The 19,807-nt window shown below is 43.0% G+C and overlaps 1 protein-coding gene across 12 annotated transcripts in view; it reads right to left on the bottom strand.

Annotated features, from left to right (window-relative positions):
- The window catches only part of MTDH (metadherin), a 71,458-nt gene extending 51,948 nt beyond the window's left edge, over positions 1 to 19,510 (bottom strand). For all 12 annotated transcript variants that reach the window (XM_051843933.3, XM_051843935.3, XM_017341596.4 and 9 more), the window contains exons 1-2: positions 18,793 to 19,510; positions 2,622 to 2,723 (exon numbers count right to left, since the gene is read on the bottom strand). In XM_051843933.3, the coding sequence (XP_051699893.1) occupies positions 2,622 to 2,723; positions 18,793 to 19,173 (483 nt within the window). In that variant the 5' untranslated portion in view covers positions 19,174 to 19,510. The remainder of the gene's footprint in view (positions 1 to 2,621; positions 2,724 to 18,792) is intronic.
- Between the last annotated feature and the right edge of the window lie 297 nt (positions 19,511 to 19,807).

The following is a 19,807-nucleotide window of genomic DNA, read 5'->3' as shown; positions in this document are numbered from 1 at the left end:
ATCCAGCTTCCTGCTAATGTGCCTGGGAAAGCAGTGAAAAGCCCAAGTACTTGGGCCCCTGCACCAACATGGGAAACCTAGAAGATGCTTCTGGGCTTCAGACCAGCCCAGTCCTGGCCATTGTGGCCTTTTGGGGAGCAAACCAGTGGATAGAAGATCTCCATCTCTCTCTCTCTCTCTCTGTAATTCTGCCTTTCAAATAAATAAATGCATCTTTAAAAAAAAAATATGCTGCTTCGTATGCCTACGTCCTATATTGCAGGGCCAGTGTGAGTCCCAGTTCTTCCACTTAGGGTCTAGTTTCTTGCTTATGTGCTGAGGAAGACAGCAAAGGACAGCCCATGTACTTGGGTTCTGCTTGTGGGAGTTCTGGATGGAGTTTCTGGCTTTTGGCTTCAGCCTAACTCAGAACGGCTGTTGTGGACATCTGGGGAGTGAACCAGAGGATGGAAGATCTCTGCCACTCTGCCTTTCAAATAAATAAATCTCAAAAAAAAAAAAAAAAAAAAAAAAGTTTTATGAGGATAAATAAAACAATGTCTATAAGGTGGTTTTTTTTTTTAATTTATTTATTTGAAAGGCAGAATTACAGAGAGGCGGGGGGGGGGGGGTCTTCTATCTGCTGGTTCACTCCCCAGATGGCCACAATGGCCAGAGCTGCACTGATCCAAAGCCAGGAGTTTCCTCTGGGTCCCCAACGTGGGTACAGGGGCCCAAGGACTTGAGCCATCTTCTACTGCTTTTCCAGGCGATAGCAGAGAGTTATATTGGAAGTGGAGCAGCCGGGACTCGAACTGGCACCCATATGGGATGCCGGCCCTGCAGGTGGTGGCTTTACCCACTGTACCACAGCACCAGCCCCTGTAATGTCTTAAAAGTATACTTAGAGTTTAGTAAGTTGTCTACTGGGTATTATGTAGATATATTCATATATATACCTCACCTTACATGATGCCTGCTTTAGTATATCTAATATGTGTTGACTAATATGTATTTCTAATCATGAGAAACTCCAAAATAATCATTATAAACGATTATAAATGTTAAAGTGTGATTTTACACTTTGTAACATATGACTAACTGATCAAGAATAACAGAAGTTCATTAATTATTCTAACTATTGACTTTTTTCAGGATAATTCAGGGAGTGGAAGAAGGATTAAGCACAAAATGCTTATTAACACAGAGGAAGTCCAACAGCAAGGAAACACTAGGTGGGAGATATGTAAATCAGTATCAGACATATCAACTATTCACCCCAAAAACTTGCAGTCCTTAAATTACATACTCATTTGTTAATCAAAGTCATTTACTAATTTTTTGCCAAAGGCAAAGTCAGACATAAATTTAATTCTTTCTTACAACCCTCCTTTACATCAAGCTACTACCTATAGTTTTCTTGGCCCTAGACCAATTTCACTGGTTTTGGGAGAATAACTAACTCACCAATTGTTCAAAGACATTTTGAAATTCCAAGTGTTCAGAAACCAGAGCAACCATTTCACATCACCATTCGGGGGGGCTGGAGCTGCTATACCCTGGTTCCTAGAAACCAGCTGCTCACCTGCGGTAGTTGAAAATTTTTCTGCCTGAAACAGTTATACATGTATAAAGTGAAAAAAGGGGGAGGTAATTAAGCGGCTAAGATGGAATTCAGTAACGTCTCTCCCCAGCAGAAAAAAACCACTATTAAGGATTTATTTTGCCTACTTCTAAAATAGATTAAGTTAAGTAAAAGTTCTTTTAACATAGACAGCTGGAAAATTAACAAAATCCCAGGAATGTACCATTTATAGGCTACAACAGATTGTCTTAAAGGGAAAACCTCCCACCCAAGCTAAAGTGTACAACCAGACCTCTTAATAGAGACTTGGGCCAATGTTGTGGTGCAGTGGGTTAAGCTGCCACTTGAGACGCCAGCTCTGCTTCCGATCCCTGCTGATGTGCCAAGGAAAGCAGCCCTGAGTACTTAGGTCTCTACCACCCAGGTGTGAGACTGGATGGAGTTCTGAGCTCCTGGTGTTGGCTTGGCCCAAGCCCAGCCATTACGGCCACCTGGGGAGTGAACCAGCAGAAGGAAGAGGGATCTCTCCCCCCCCCTTCCTCTGTATTTCTGCCTTTCAAATAAATAAATCTTTTTTTAAAATGATTTGATTAAAGAACATTTTCATTTGTTAAATACAGTTACACTGTGTCCAACATGTAGACAATTATGTCTCCACCACAATAGAAATCACCTTTAACGTAACGGTGGACAACTCTGCTAAGCTTTAATGCTAGAGGTATACTGTTAACAGGGTAATACAATTCTGTTTTTGAACAAGAGTTACATATCTGGAAACTTACTCATACAAAAGATGTTCAAGTCATGAGTAAAATGTTTTTGGTGTAATGAATATTTAATAATACCACAGCGATAACACTTGGTGATAAATCTTTCCTTTAAAAACAAACAACACACTTAAAACTTTCACTATCTGTTCACCATGAATAATTCAATTTTTAGTTTTACTCAAATGGGGGTATACATACAATCTTACAAAACAGAAAAGCATCATTTTAATATGTTACTCTTTTTTCTTAGGAACTCTGCATACAACTTCATATGCTCCCAAATTTACCTTTTCATTTTTCTTGTCTGTCTCTGGTGGCTGTTTTGCTGTTATACTTCGAGGAGTTCGAACAACTTCATCCTCAGCCACTTCAACAGTCCGTCCATTTGGCTGCAGAAGCAAAAAAATAAACCATTTTACCACACTGCCTGGCAGATCAACCAGTCTTACACTCAAGAAAAAGCATAAACTACAGTCAAATTCTGCCCCGATCCAAATTAAAAATGTTTTGTATAGTAATATTATCTCAGACTTGTGGACTACTGCCTCTAGTAACAGTGTTTTGTATAATTACAAAATTCTGAACCACAAATTTTCTCATCTCATCCAGATATCAATATCTCTTACAAAAATAATGGAATAGAGGCAGCTAAAAGGAGAAATAAACTGTATTTGGACTTTGCCCACCAATTAGCTATGCAATCTCAGATCATTTCACTCATTATCCTTGAACCTTTTTCTCCATATACAAAATGAAGGTTTGATCTATTTAAAATTAAACAGATTTTTTTTTTTTCTATAAAGGGCCAGAAAGAACATATTTTGGGCTTTGTGTGCTATAGCATCTCTGCTGTAGCTGCTCAGCTCTTTCAAGGGCAGCACACAAGCTGCCATATGCAACATATAAACAAATGAATGCTGGATGATTTCCAATGTCTCCTATAATTCTACAATTTAATGCCTCTACTGTTTTAGGATGAAGAAACCTTATCAACCCATTGCATTGGCTTAAAGATGCTACCTCAGCTTTCTTAACATTCCTAAAACAAAATAACAGCACTTAAAGATGTTCATAAGAAAAATCAAATCTGTGATCCCCAAATCTGGCTTTTAGTCAGATTTTTTTTTTGTTCCTTTTAAATGCACATCTGAGGCCTATGACCAGAAATGTAGCAGATTGAGGAGTATGAAGAATGGTACCGAGGTATCTGTATTCTAGCCCTTTTTCTGGACCCTACTTCTCCTCCTCACTTGTGCATTCTTATCATATCCAACATGATACAGTCAGTAAATCAATGTAGTAGTGTCAATGGTTTTATGTACAGTTCTTACAGAAGACTTCTACTAGACTGCCTCCTCACTAGCAAAGCTATACTCAAAGTTATGAATGTTTGAAGTTTCTATGTTATCTGCAATTGTTAAGAATGATTAGAGATAAAATAGACATCATTTATATATATATTTTAAAAGATTTATTTATTTAAAAATTAGAGTTACACAGAGAGAGAAGGAGAGGCAGACAGAGAGAGGTATTCCACCCGCTGGTTCACTCCCCAATTGTCTGCAATGGCCAGAGCTACGCTGATCCTAAGCCAAGAGCTGGGAGCTTCTTCCCGGTCTCCCACATGGGTGCAGGGGCCCAAGCACTTGGGCATCTTCTACTGCTCTCCTGGGCAAGAGCAGAGAGCTGGATGGGAAGTGGAACAGCCAGGACTCGAAACAGCGCCCACTGAAGGCCGCGGCTTTACCCACTTACAGTGCCAGAGTGCTGGCTCCATTTATATTCTAAAACACAATTTGTAGACTTTCCAATGATCTGTGGCAGAAAATCAAAACAAAAGCTGTCTTTTAGCTGATTAAATTCGCATTTAATTCAAATTTAATCTGCTGGTTTGAGGCAAGCCTCCCAAATGAAAGATGAAATAATCTTTCTTTTCAGTACCTAAAGTTCTCAATCAGTGATCAACAGCAGGCCTGTAGGTTCAAGAACATTCTGCTTCTATTTCATAGGCTCTGACTGGCAAGGTATCTCCTATCTGTGCCAATTTTAGTTGCTTCTTTATAACATCAACCTATACAATGTCTGTAACTTCAGCTATTCTCTGTGGCCTATGCAGACTTCCTAATTTTCCATGAATTCTGCAGATTTATCACGCTCTCATCACTATTGGGATTCCAGAAATTATCAAGAATTCCCTATACACACCTGATACCATAAAACAATAAGCCTCCTTTCCCAAGAATAAAGTTGGGTAGCAGGAAAAGGATACACTGTGATAGTTCCCCTATCAAGCATCAGCACCAATCTGTCCTTCTATTCTCCCACTAACTGTTCAATGAGGAAAATCACTGACATTATTTAAATGCAGTATTATATAGATCTGTTCACATAAAAGGTAACTAGCTGCAAACCAACGCTTCAAATCCAATGTGTCTGCTCTTCTGAACTGTGATGTATGAGAATATGGTAGGTTCCTTTCTTTTTTTTTTTTTTTCAAATTGCTTTCTGATTGTTTTTATACTTTTTTGAAAGCTTTTATTTAATAAATATGAATTTCATAGGTACAACTTTTGGGATATAGGGGTTCTTCCCCGCAAACCTGCCTTCCACCCCCACTCCTGTCCCGCCTCCTATTCCCTCTCCCATCCCATTCTTTGTCAAGATTCATTTTTAATTATTTTTATATACAGATCAACTCTATACTAAGTAAAGATTTCAACAGTTTGCACCCACACAGACACACAAAGTATAAAGTACTGTTTGAAGACTAGTTTTATCATTAATTCTCATAGTACAACTCATAAAGGACAGAGGTCCTACATGGGGAGCAAGTACATAGTGACTCTTGTTGTTGATTTAACAATTGGCACTCTTATTTATGATGTCAGTGATCACCCAAGGCTCTTGTCATGAAGTGCCAAGGCTATGGAAGCCTTTTGAGTCCACAAACTCTGACATAACTTAGACAGGGCCCTAATCAAAGTGGAAGTTCTCTCCTCTCTTCAGAGAAAGGTGCCTCCTTCTTTGATAGTCCCTTCTTTCCACTGGGATCTTATAGATCTTTCATGTAGGCCATTCTTTGCCACAGTGTCTTGGCTTCCATTGAGTTTATGGTAGATTTCTAGCAATTATATGGTCCTTTCATTGTAACCCAGTAAAAAATTCTCTGGGGCCAGTGCTATGGTGCAGCGGGTTAGCTGTGGCCTGCAGCGCCAGCATCCCTTATGGGTGCCGGTTTGAGTTCTGGCTGCTCCACTTCCAATCCAGCTTCTGTTAATGCACCTAGGAAAGCAGTGGAAGATGGCCCTAGCGCTTGGGCCTTTGCACCCATGTGGGAGACCTGGAAGAAACTCTTGGCTCCTAGGTTCAGCCTGGCTCAGTACTGGTCATTGTGGTCATTTGGGGAGTGAACCAGAGGATAGTACATCTCTCTTTAACTCTGCTTTTCAAATAAATAAATACATCTTAAAAAAAATTGCTGGATATCTTTGAGGTGTTTCCTCTAGAACCAACCAAAGTTAATTTCATAGAGAGTATACAATCTATAATTTATGTTAAAGATGTCCTTCAAATTTGATGAAAATCAACCAGAAACAGAAAAATGATACAACTGTTTAGTTTATATGGACAAATTCCTCACAGGCTTTGTGATGTCTACCTTATTGTTTTAACTCCTCAACTTTCATCCCCAGATCCTTTTTTAAAAACACATGCACTGAAGAACTCTGTGTGTGTGTGTGTGTGTGTGTGTGTGTGTGTGTGTGTGTAGGGGGAGGGAGGCAGCAATCTAGAATGAAGATATCTAGCTGATAATTAGATGGAATGGAAGCAGGAGCCACATTGCAGTACAGCTAAAGCTTATTTCATGAATCCTGATTTTAAGGAAATAAAATTAAAATTGTTGGGGCCAGCATTGTGGTGTAGCGGGTAAAGCTGCCGCCTGCAGTGCCAGCATCTCATATGGGCGCTGGTTTGAGTCCCGGCTGCTCCACTTCCCATCCAGCTTTCTACTATGGCCTGGAAAATCAGCAGAAGACGGCCCAAGTCCTTGGGCCCCTGCACCCGCGTGGGAGATTCAAAGAAGCTCCTGGCTCCTGGCTTCGGATCAGTGCAGCTCTGGCTGTCGCGGCCACCTGGGGAGTGAATCATTGGATGGAAGACATTTCTCTCTCTGCCTCTCCTTTTCTCTCTGTGTAACTCTGACTTTCAAATAAATAAATCTTTAAAAAAAATTATTCATGCTAGTCAATCTTCAATTTATTACACCATATAATTCTATAAATGTTAATAAATATTTAAGTCCCAAGCACTGGACAAGAACTGTGAGAACAGTTTATATGAAAGGAATCTGTCCTCAAGGATTTTAAAATTCAGAACAATAAGATATGCTGTGCAACAGGCTTCTACTTCATTTGAGCAGTCCTTACATACAAATTGCAGAAGAACTTCTATCTATGGTTCACTTGGCTAATCCTCTGCCTGCGGCGCCGGCACCCTGGGTTCTAGTCCCGGTTGGGGTGCTGGATTCTGTCCTGGTTGCTCCTCTTCCAGTCCAGCTCTGTGCTGTGGCCCAGGAAGGCAGTGGAGGATGGTCTGAGTGCTTGGGCCCTGCACCCGCATGGGAGATCTGGAGGAAGCGCCTGGCTCCTGGCTTTGGATTGGCATGGTGTGCTGGCCCTAGCAGCCATTTGGGGGGCGAACCAACGGAAGGAAGACTTTTCTCTCTCACTGTCTAACTCTGCCTGTCCAAAAACAACAACAACAACAACAAAAAACTTCTAAGGTAAGCATATATAAAACTTAACATTTGACTTCATTTATAACCTTACTTTCACTTAATTATATAAATTTTGTTTCTTGCCACAAAATGTAAAGATCATAATTTCAAATTATTTGGAAATCTATCAGGTTTAAAATCAGAAGAGCAGTCTGCCAACTACCAAAAACTGAAATAGGAACAGACCATGGGCTTTGCAATTAGAGAAACCTGGGATTAAAGCCCAACTTCTATATTCAATACTGTGACTTTAAGCATTTTCCTTGACTTAATCCTGGATTTCATAATTTGAAAATATGAGAAAAAATGTGTACTGTGTAACAGGTTTCTTGTAAGACTTCACCAAGTGAGACGGCATGGAAAAGCTCAAGAAACAGTTTGTCTAACAGCATTTTCTCTGCAAAGCTTTGATGACCCACAGTAACTATCCCCGCTGTTTAGTATTCAGGTCACTTTTCATACCAACAAGTGCAAAATAAATTTTAAATTCTGGTGGTGAAAAGGGTGTGGACATGCATCTGCCAGGCCCAAGGCTTCGGACAAATTCTTTTAACAAATATATCCTTTCCGAGGCTAAAAACAGATCAGGCTTACTGCTTTCTAAGAAAACAACAATATTCTATGTTCATTTACTGAACTCTCATGTAAGCAAACAAAGTAGAATCACACTTAGAACCATTACAACCTTGAAACAAAGCACATTCCTGCCCTTAAGAGGCTTAGAACTGCAGCCAGTGCTGTCCTGTACTGGGCTAAGCTGCTGCCTGCAATGCTGGCATCCCATGTGGGTGCTGGTTTGAGTTCCGGCTGGCTCCACTTCCAATCCAGCTCCCTGCTAACGGCCTGGGAAAGCAGTGGAAGATGGCCCAAAATCCTGGGCCCTTGTACCCATGTGGGGTGATGGGATGAAGCGCCTGGCTTCGGCCTGGACCAGATCCAGTCCTGGCTGATGCAGCCATTTGGGGAGTGAACCAGATGGAATCTCTCCTCCCCACCCCGTAACTCTTTCAAATAAAGTAAATAAATCTTTTGTTTTAAGAAGCTTAGAATTCAATAAACAATAGAACATACTAAAATACAAAAAAAAAAAAAAAAAAGCAAAAAAAGCTCTCCTTTTCTAAGAGAAAAAAAAGGATGGGTTTTGAAGCCAAAATGAGAGACCAGAGTTGAAATCCCAAAAGTTTGTCACCCTGGGCAAGTTACTACTTTACTGGAATCTCAATTTTCTTTTCTGAAAGCTATACTGAGCATATAGGTATATTAAATGAGGGGGCTTCATGAAGTTTAGGGAAAATTCATAATCCTCTTACTATTATGTCCATTAAAAGAAGGCAAGATATCATAGAAATTCAGAAGAGACATATTCTTGAGCTGACAAGTTAGACTTGAAGAGTCTAACAGTAAGCTAATTATTTCCAAATACTTGTCATGGGCCAAGCCCCTGCTAGATGCTTTTACATACATTGTCTCATCAATGGACAAGACCTAGAACTGGTTAATTTCTTTTTTTAAAAGATTTATTTATTTGAAAGTCAGAGTTACACACACTTACACACACACACACAGACAGACAGAGGTCTTCCATCTGCTGCTGGTTCACTCCCCAATTGGCTGCAATGGCTGGAGCTGCACTGATCCGAAGCTAGGAGCTTCTTCTGGGTCTCCCACATGGGTACAGGAACCCAAGGACTTGGGCTATCTTCTACTGCTTTCCCAGGCCACAGCACAGAGCTGGATTAGAAGTGGAGCATCCGGGACTTGAACTGGCACCCATATGGGATGCCGGCATGGTAGGTGAATGCTGGCACAGTAGGTGGATGCTTAACCTACTATGCCACAGCATTGGCCCCCATACTAAATTTTGAAAGTGGTGAAATAACACTAATTCCTCACTTAGATCTCTTGGATTTTGCTTGAGTAACAATTAAAAGTACTTTCAGGGGAGGAATGTTTAATCTAGAAGTTAAGATGTTTGCATTCTGCATCACAGTGTCTGGGTTTGATTCCCAGCTCTGGCTACAGATTCCAGCTTTCTGCCAATGCAGACCCTAGGAAGCATCAGTGATAGCTCAAATAAGTGGGTTCCTATTACCAGTGTGGAAGACCTCAATTGAGTTCCCAGCTCCTGGCTCTAGCCCCAGTTGTTGCAGGCATTTGGGGACAGAAACAGAAGATGGGAGCTCTTGGCTTCTGTCTCTCAAATAAAAATAAAATAAATTTAAAAATATTCTCAAGGCTTTCACAACCTTCAGAGGTAGTACAATAATCAATAATGTGGAAGGACAGCAAAAATAAGTGTTCAGAGGGTTTACTGCTATTCTTGGTATGTAAGATCAGCATAACTATATGCTTGGCCTCTGGCAGAATACAATGAAAAGATGAAAGTCCCATAATAACCAAACAGATAGAGCCAAAATTCTGGAGCTTTTGTAAAGGTCATTATAATTTTCAGCAGAAACTTCTGATTCTAAAAGTAACAAAGCTGTAACTCAGGAAAAACAGAATTGTTATCTGAATGTAATATCCTGAATATGCAACTGAAACCAGAGAGGGTATAAGTATAGAAAAAAAAAACAAAACAAAAAAAAGACAGCCTAGAAATTAGGATACTGTTTTATCTTCAAAACTCTTTTGTTCTATGACCTTGAATAATTCACTTCTCTCTGAATCTCAAGATTCTTCCTGCATGAAGTTGGGAATATTTGTTTTACCTATCACTTGGGAGTTTGGTTAAATGTAAGAATTAAAACAGATATAGTGACTTAAAGGTAAAAAGAAAACCCTGTAGATGGCAAGTGATATCATTTACTTGTAATATTACCACCAAGACCACAAGCTAAACATAATAACACAATTCTAGTGAGAATATATTAAGAAGAAATTATTTAGCTCAATAATGGATTATCCCATTAAACTCTCGAGATGTCATTTTAGCATTTAGTTTAATAACAGATTAATTACCAAAGACTAGCACTGTTTACCGCTGGCTTACAATCTAATATGGGGAAAGACCCCCCAAAAGTAAACACATAAGTAAATAACTTACAAACTGTGATAACTAATTTGAAGGGAAACATTAAGATGCAGAGACAGAAAACAAAAGACGATGCCTATTTCAAATATGGTGATTAGAAAAGGACTTTTCCAGGAAGGTGACTAAAGGTCAGATGTAGACTGTTGATGGTGCTGGTGCTACGGCATACTAGGTTAAACCTTCACCTCTGGCACCGGCATCACATATGGACGCTAGTTCATGCCCCGGCTGCTCCATTTCCAATCCAGCTCACTGTTAATGTGCCTGGGAAAGCAGCAGAAGATGGCTCAAGTGCTCAGGCCCCTGCACCTATGTGGGAGACCCAGAAGAAGTTCCTGGCTCCTGGCTTCAGATTGGCCCAGCCCCGGGCCATTTGGGGAGTGAACTGGCGGGATGGAAGACCTCTCTTTTTCTATCTTTCTGTCTATAATTCTGCCTCTCACATTAAAAAAGAAGAAGACGGCTGTTGACAACTGTTTCAGAGCATTACTGATACCTCAAGTAAAGGCACTAGGCTATGAAAGAATCTGAAGAACTGAAAAGAGTGGTGTAGTTAGAAATACCAAATGAGAGGAAACAAATTCAAAATTAGCTTGGAACGAAAAGCAGGAAAAAAATTTGGATTTTAAACATAAAAGCTACTAAAGTACAGTTTAAAAAAAAAAAGATTTATTTATTTGAAAGTCAGAGTTATAAAGAGAGAAGAGAGGCAGAGAGAGAGGTCTTTCAACCGCTGGTTCACTCCCCAATTGGCTGCAACGGCCAGAGCTGTGCCGATCCAAATCCAAGAGCGAGGAGCTTCTTCTGGGTCTCCTATGTGGGTGCAGGGGCTAAAGACTTGGGGCATCTTCTACTGCTTTCCCAGGCCATAGCAGAGAGCTGGATTGGAAGTGGAGCAGCTGGGATTCGAACCAGCACCCATATGACCCATATGGGATGCTGGCACTGCAGGCGGTGGCTTTACCCACTACATTACAGCGCTAGCCCCAAGGTATAGTTCTTATGCAGGCTGTGATGTGTAGTTTTTTTTTTTAAAAAGATTTATTATTTATTTGAAAGAGTTACACAGAGAGAAAGGAAAAAGAGAGAAGTCTTCCATCTGTTGGTCCATTCCCTAAATGGCCACAATGGCTGGAGCTGAGCTGATCCAAAAGCCAGGAGCTTCTTTCGGGTCTCCTACATGGGTACAGGGGCCCAAGCACTTGGGCTATCTTCTACTGCTTTCCCAGGCCATAGCAGAGAGTTGGATTCGAAGTGGAGCAACTGGGGGTTTTGATCCGGCACTGCAGGTGGTGGCTTTATCTGTTACGCCACAGTGCCGGCCTCGTGATATGTTTCTTAAAAATATTTTATATATATATCTCTTATTTGACAGAGTTAAGACAGTGAGAGGTACAGACAGAGAGAGTCTTCCTTCCGTTGGTTCACCCCACAAATGGCTGCCATGGCTGGTACTGCACCAATCCGAAGCTAGGAGCCAGGTGCTTCCTCCTGGTCTCCCATGTGGGTGCAGGGCCCAAGCACTTGGGCCATCCTCCGCTGCCTTCCTGGGCCACAGCAGAGAACTGGACTGGAAGAGGAGCAACCAGGACTAGAACCCAGCGCCCATATGGGATGCTGGCGCTGCAGGCAGAGGATTAACCAAGTAAGCCATGGTGCTAGCCCCACTTGATATGTTTTTAAAAAGATTCCTTACTAGTATCTTAATAAAGGTTTGGAGGCAGTCAAGGAAAAGCTGTTGCTCAGGTGAGCCAAGGTGAAAGTAGAAAGAGACAGTGGTCTGGATGCAAATACGGACAAACATACAGTTCATTTGTACTATTGATCCTGCATTGCTGAATTTGTCTACTTGCTAAAAATTTTAACTTCTAAGTCAGCACTGAAGGTGCTTTTGTGGTCATTTGTGGACATACACGATACTATAAAAATTGAGGTCAGAGCAGCACTACTTTGTTTTCAACACTCATAATTGTAAAAAAAAAAAAAAGTGTCCTTTATGAGGTCTATGTAGTGCCACATATTTTACATTTGCAGGCTCTTAGTTGGTAATTTTGCCTTTTTTTGGGGGGGGGTTGTTTGTGAAAAGATTCATCTATTCACTTGAAAGGTAGAATGACAAAGAGGGATAGAGAGAGAGAATGATCTTCCATCTGTTGGTTCACTCCCCAAATGTCTGCACAAGGCCCGGACAAAGCCAGGAGTCAGGAAATCCATCCAGGTCTCCCAAATGGGTGGCAGGAACCCAAGCACTTGGGCCACCATTCTCTGCCTCTCGGGTGAATCAGCAGGAAGCTGGAAGCAAAGTGCAGGGTAGCCAGGACTCAAATCAGATATTCAGGATACAGGATGCAGGCATCCCAGTGGCGGCTTAATCTGCTGCACCACAACTCCTGCTCCAATTTTGCTTCTTAAAATGGCCTCAACCATAGTGCTGAAGTGCTGTCCAGGGTGCCTACGTGCAAGGCCATAATGTGCCTTACAGAGAAAACATGCACATTAAATAAGCTTCATTTGTGCATAAGTCTACTGTGGGCCATGAGTTAAATGTTATTCAATCAACTATATTAAATAAGCTGTTTAAATAGAAACACATATAAGACAAGGTTATGTATTGATTGGTTGGTAAAAATACTGTCACAAGAGACTTGCTAAGAACCTAATCTTGCATTTTCCCTAGGAGCACCAGTTCACACCACTCACAAATTCAGTGTTTATTGCCACTTTACAGAGCATAACTACTACAATAATGAGAATCAACTATATTGATCTGTTCCTTTACTGTTTAGCTGGGGAGCTAGGGAAGGCTTTACAGTTGAAAATTTCTGTGGCTGGGCAAAAATTGGTAGAAAGAAAGGCCTTTTACCCAAAGATAAGAAAGCAAATGATGAGATACACACAAATAAGCTAGCTAAGCAGAAGTGATTACTTTAGGGGTAATCGTGAGAGAAGCCTAAGGTACAGGTAGATCATGAAGAGGTCAGTGTACCATACCATGGACTTTGAATTTTATTCAACAGATTATAAGGAAATTATTGAAAAGATGTGACCATGAAATGTCACATGAACAGGATTGGGCTTCAAAAGATTCACCTTGCATGAATGGGTAAAAGAGACTGTGGAGTAGAAAAACCATTTAGGATGTTGTTCAGGGGCCAGCACGGTGACACAGTAGGTTAATCCTCTGCCTGTGGCTACGGCATCCCATATGGGTGCCAGTTCTAGTCCTGGCTGCTCCCTTTCTGATACACTCTGCTGTGGCCTGGGAAAGCAGTAGAAGATGGCACAAGTCCTTGGGTCCATGCACCCATGTGGGAGACCTGGAAGAAGCTCCTGGCTCCTGTTTTCCGACTGGCCCAGCTCCTGCCATTGTGGCCATCTGGGGAGTGGACCAGCAGATGGAAAACCTTTCTCTCTGTCTCTCCCTCTCACTGTCTGTAACTCTAGCTCTCAAATAAATAAATAAAATTTTTAAAAAAATAGTGTAAGCAAAGGGTAATGAAAGTCCTAAAGTAGGGCAGTGGCAGTAAAACCAGAATAGAAGTAATAAACTCAAAACACATTGCTACCACTAGAATAATACTTCCATGGGTCACCTTATTATATTATGCATTCAATTTTTTTTTCATATTTTTTAAACATGTATTGATTTATTTGAAAAGCAAAGTGACAGAGAGATCTTCCAACTGCTGGTTTACCCCATAATTGTCCACAATAACCAGGGATACACCAGGATGAAGCCAGGAGCTTGAACTCTACCTGGGTTTTCCAAGCACTTGAGCCATCCTCCATGCTGCCTCCTAGGACACATCAGCAGGAAGCTGGATGGAATAAGCAGCAGCAAGGACTTGAATTGGCACTCTGATATGGGATGCAGGTGTCCCAATGGCCGCTTAATGTGCTGTGCCACAATTCCCTCCCCAATAATAATTTTTTTAAAGTGCCAAGCATTATGCAAGGCTGTACAGTAGCAAACAATATTCTTTAATTTGCTTAGCACAGAAATATTGACAATTACACTATGGCAAATCTTTTTTTTTTTTTTTTAAGATTTATTTATTTAATTTGAAAGGCAGAGAGAGTGAGTCAGAGGCAGAGAGATAAAGACAGGTCTTCCACGTAGGTGCAGGGGCCCATGGAACTTGGGCCATCTTCTACTGCTTTCCCAGGACTATGACAAATCTTAATGAAATTTCCTACAGTAATATACAGATAACTTGCTCACTGAAGTAAATTTTCTTTGGAGTTGAACCTGATTATGTACTTCTGGTTGACATTCAACTTCTGGATGTCCTAGGGCCGGCTCTGTGGCACAGCGGGTTAAGCTGCTGCCCACAGTGCTGGCATACCATATGAGTGCTGGTTTGAGTCCTGGCTGCTCCACTTGTGATCCAGCTCCCTGCTAATGAGCCTGGGAAAGCAGTGGAAGATGGCCAAAGTGCTTGGGCCTCACCACCCACATGGGAGACTGGGATGGAGCTCCTGCATGGCCCAGCCCTGGCCACTGTGGCCATTTGGGGAGTGAACCAGTGGATGGAAGACTTCTCTCTCTCTGCCTCTGCCACTTTCTCTCTGTAACTCTGCCTTTCAAATAAATAAATCTTAAAAATAAACAAAGACCAAGTATCTGAAATCTCACAGCCATCTAAGTTATTACTCAGATTAAAAGTCAAATGAAGAAATATTAACAGAGTGCCTATTTAACATGTACATTGAACTACGTGTCATGGAAAATACGTATGATAATAATGACTTCAAAAATGCCAAGAACTTCGTCAGTGTAAAGTCTCTTTCTTTTCAGTTTTAATGTTAGAACAAACTGTAATTCATACCCTGAAAAACTTACTGCAATATTTTATTAAGAGATAAAAACCAAATGAATCCAAGAATTTCAAAAAATGCCTATGACTAGATTGACATACAGTTTATAAAAAACAAACTACCACCTATTCCTCAAATAAATCATTAGAAACAAATTTTGAAAATAGAAGTTGTAAAATTTTGAATGATTCAACAGAAAACTAAAAACAGTGGAATAAACAAATGAATGTAAAATTATATTTAAGTACAATGTCCAAACAAAAGTTCTTTCAAGGAAACTAGTTTACATCATCTAACCTACTTGAATAAGTATATCCTAAGATATCAAAATGATGCAGTAATGAAGACATGGACTATAAGATTAAATATGGCTCCACTTGGAGATCTTAACAGTCTGGTTCCAGTAAGTGATTTTGAAACTAATGGGCAAGGACTCAGCAAAACAGCGTGTTAAAAATGGAAATCCCTTGGAACCAGTTCCAGATTTTAAGTTTGTAAGATCTATAGCAGGACCTAGGAATCTACAAATTTTAACAAGCATTCAGTGATTCTATTCCAAGAGCCTGAAATGATACTTTAAAGAATCCTGCAGTGTTTTAACTCAACTAAGATCTTCCATTTATCAATAAGATAAGCTAAACAGGGCAAGGCTGAGAGTCCCCCATTCCTGCCAGGCTGATGGATTCCCACTCTGGGCCTCTGCTGCTTCATAGGTTTCTCCCACAAGCTTGGTTTTATCTACTTTCTAAGCCAACTCCTGTGATAAGGCATTTTATGCCCATCTGGACTCACCCTGGGGTTGTGCCATCAATTTTTCTAGCAAAGTCATTCCTAAGTAACCGGGGGAATCTTTTCCAGGATCCTCCTTGGCTAACAAAATCTTTTGGTGATCAAATCCCATATATGAAAGATTATGGTATTTGCATATAACATACATACATCCTACCATATACTTTAATCATATCTAGATTACTTATAATACTAACCAATGCCATGTAAACAACCATCATATTTCATTATTTAGGAGGTGACAAGGGGGAAAAGTCTGCACATGTTTAGTACAGATGTAATTTTTTCTTGAATATTTTCAACCAGTGGTTGAATCTGAGAATGCAGAACCACAGAGAGCTGACTGTATAACTTCTTCCACACTGGAATTTACAGCCCCATGAGGAGAAACTGAGCTTTTGCTTTTGTATCCCCTTTTCAGTAAGACATAGGAATATTGTATTCTCTTTGAATGCTTTCAATATGTAAGCAATATCTTCCTTTTGTGCAAGTACTTAGCACAGTGTAAGGCATAGACTGAGTCTTGAATAAATGGCAACTGCTTCACAGTTAAATGTAAGAACAATTTAGTGGGTCACAAATAACAGTAAAGAAAACAAGTTATATATATATATATGTTGTGATGTATGTTTTTCTTATTGTGGGTTGCAGTAAAAAAAAATATGAAAGTCACCACTTCTTAAATATTAAGCTAAAGTTCTCCAATCCACCTTAAACATTCAGCAAGCAAAGATACTTTCTCATTCGATTAACAAGCATCTGGCCAGTGCTGCAGTTCACTAGGCTAATCCTCCGCCTTGCGGCGCCGGCACACCGGGATCTAGTCCCTGTCAGGGCGCCAGATTCTGTCCCGGTTGTCCCTCTTCCAGGCCAGCTCTCTGCTGTGGCCAGGGAGTGCAATGGAGGATGGCCCGAGTGCTTGGGCCCTGCACCCCATGGGAGACCAGGAGAAGTACCTGGCTCCTGCCATCGGATCAGCGCAGCGCACCGGCCGCGGCGGCCATTGGAGGGTGAACCAACGGCAAAGGAAGACCTTTCTCTCTGTCTCTGTCTCTCTCTCTCTCACTGTCCACTCTGCCTGTCAAAAAAAAAACAAAAACAAAAACAAAAAACAAACAAACAAAAAAACACAAGCATCTATCCAGTTTCCAATTCTCCAATCTTCAAAGGTAACACTGAGTTCGTTTATTCATTCCTCCCTTCCTTAGGCTTAACTCAAATGAAGAGGCGGCAGTAAGTCCCAGGTCTAGCGAGCACTTTTCACAGTGTACACATTCACTGGAGTCTGTGCTCCTTCAGATTAGTCAGCTGAGTGTTATGATGCACTTCAGATGAGCTCTTAGAGCACCTGTCTCTCAACTCAAGTCCATCTGAAATTCTAGACATCCCAAATAAGGCCTTGAAATGTTCCCAACCTGCTTCATCCACACAAGGCTTAGGATTAACGTGTGCAGTTTTCAAGATCACCTTCCTTCCTCACCTTGGAACCAGATTCACTGTTTCTACCACAAAACTACTTTCTGGTAATCCTTGACACTTTCTACAGATTTTTAAATTATAATATGTTTCAAATAGGTCTTTATTTTTCTCTTCCACTACTATCCACATTAACAGTTATGCCCTTTTCTAGGTTTTCTATCTTGCATCTTCTCAATCAGCAAGCAACACATGAATGCTTATCTAGGCCTAATAATGCATTAACTATGATCTGTCACGTGTCTAATACAGCTTTCTTTTTTGCTGTTACCAACAACACTCTGATTAGTTTCAACTCCAACACCACTTCCTCCAATAACTTCCACTGCGATCAGTCTTCCACTCTCCAAACTTCATTCACCCTCTATACATACCTTGACATCACCTATGGCTCTGCAATATTAGAATTATCTATGAACCTGCTGCCTGTACCAGTCTCTACACTGCCTCTAACTCCTATGTGTGTATACCTCCAACTGCCCACCAAAGAGCACTCCACACAGTAGGGCCCTTCTGCTGGCTTACTGAATGGTACTGAAAGGTGAACAGCTTAATCCAGCAGATATAAAAATAGGTTAGGAGATGTTTCTAATTCTGCTCATCCTTCATATTCCCAGTTTGCTCAACTGTAAAGTATCTTAAAATATATGCATAACGCTGCAAAAGACATATAATGGAAGAACCATGAGCAAGTGGCAATAAAGAATGTAGAAGTTAACACACAGAAGGAAAAGGCATGTGATGCCCTCTGCATTTCCACACGTGGTCCAGTGAGTTGGTGCCTGAAACCCTCTCTCAGCCTTCACCATTCTGCCCTGTCATCCCCTTTTACTCTATTTCAAAAACCTCCCGCGGCACGGAGGAACCGCAGAGCACTTCGCTGAACTTGCCTCAGTCCTTGCTCATTGAGTCACATCCCACCCCCACACCCCCCGCCATCCCCCTACCAGTGTATATTAGGTAACCGACTCCCGTTCCGGCCTCCACAGGCCACACTCCCCAGAACCAGAGTGGGCAACCATTTCCCTTCAACAGTCCCAACTAAAATGGAAGTGCGTCTGGACCTGGACACCCTTAATCCCCTGTAAGCCTCTGAGTTTTCTAGGTCACCAGAGTTCTTCTACTAGCTACTGTCTCGACGTGACTTGAGATAGCCATCTGTCTTTCCACAACTTTCCAACACTACCTCCAGGTCCCATTACCAAGCTCCACATGCAGCCTACCCCGTAGGCCTCAAGCAAGGATGGGCCGCAGTTCCTGCGGTCAAGGCTCCTAGAGACGTCTAGAGCTCTGGGCACTTAGACTTAATTGTACCCCGAGTGCTTCTAACTACTTTTCCTCGAAACTGGGCTTCCCCTCGTGTCCATACTTCGCGAGTTTCCCCCATTCTCACCCACTACCTCCTCCACTCTGGGGGATCTGCGTCTTGACTCCCCAGAACCTCTCTCTCTCTCTCTCCTTTTCCCAGAGGGGTTCAGCCTTCCGTCGCTCGAGGGTCTCCACGCCGGCGGCCCAGGACCGGCCCCCATCCCCTACTCTCCCCCGCCGCTCCTCCCCTACTCACTTTGGGCTTCTCGGGCAGTTTCTTCCGGTTCTTCTTCTTCTGCTCCTCGCCTTTGAGATTCTTCAGCAAGGCTAGGTCGTCAGGGGCCGAGGCTGGCGAGGCCGCCACCTCCTCCCGCTTGCGGGGCGGGCTCCTCCGTTTCTTGCGGGCGCCGGCGCAAGCTGCGGCCCAACCGTAGCCCAGCAGGAAGAGCAGCAGCAGCCCGAGCGCGCCCGTGCCCACCAGGATCACCCAGCCCGGGTACCGCTTCGGCTCCAGGCCCAGGTCGAGGCCCAGCTCGGTGCGCAGAAAGCCTAGGACGGCCGAGAGCATTTCCCGCAGCCGGGCCGAGCCCTCCTCGGCCTGCTGGGCCAGCTCGTCCTGCCAGCTCCGTGCAGCCATCTTCCCTCCCGGCAGAGGGACTTGCAGGATGACGCTGGGGCGTAGGAGACGCCTTGGAAGTCAGGGGAGGGGAGGAGGGCCGGGCCGGAGAGCCTCAGGCCGAACGCATCGCGGCCGCTCCTCGTGCCGGAGCCGGGGATCGGCCGCTGCCGCCGCGGCGAGGGCAGAGAGGGCTCCCAGGTTTCCCCTAGTCAGCCTCACTCCGCCGCCGCCAGGAGGAGAGGGGCAGGCGGGAGCGAGCGTCTCCAGTGCCGGCCGCTAAGCGGCGTCTCGGCGCCAGCGCCAGGCCCCGCTGTCCTCCCTCGGCGGAACAATGGCGGCTGCGGCCGCGATCCACGCCGCGCGCGGGCACCGCCGCAGGTCACGTGAGGCTCGGGGGCGGGGCGTAGGGGTCACGTGGGCGGGGCCGGAGCCGGTGCAGCGAAGGCACGGCGGTTGCGGTTGGCTGTGGCCCACTTCGGGCCTGGTTGGGGCGCGGAGCTTGGGGCTGGGTGACTCTGGACTGGGGGCTGGGAGGGCTTAGCCGGGGGAGGTCTCCCCCGGGTGGCGGGTGCGTCGGAGCTAGGAGACGTGGCGTTCTGAATGAGTGCAGGGGAGGGGCCCGCGTGGAAGCGGGGCGGGGAAAAGGGTGAGG

Source organism: Oryctolagus cuniculus, chromosome 6 (assembly GCF_051225735.1).
Source record: "Oryctolagus cuniculus isolate XC-2025 breed Fujian yellow rabbit chromosome 6, ASM5122573v1, whole genome shotgun sequence".
NCBI lineage: Eukaryota > Metazoa > Chordata > Mammalia > Lagomorpha > Leporidae > Oryctolagus > Oryctolagus cuniculus.
Note: the sequence above shows the minus strand (reverse complement) of the source record. Positions and strands in the feature narration are given on the sequence as shown.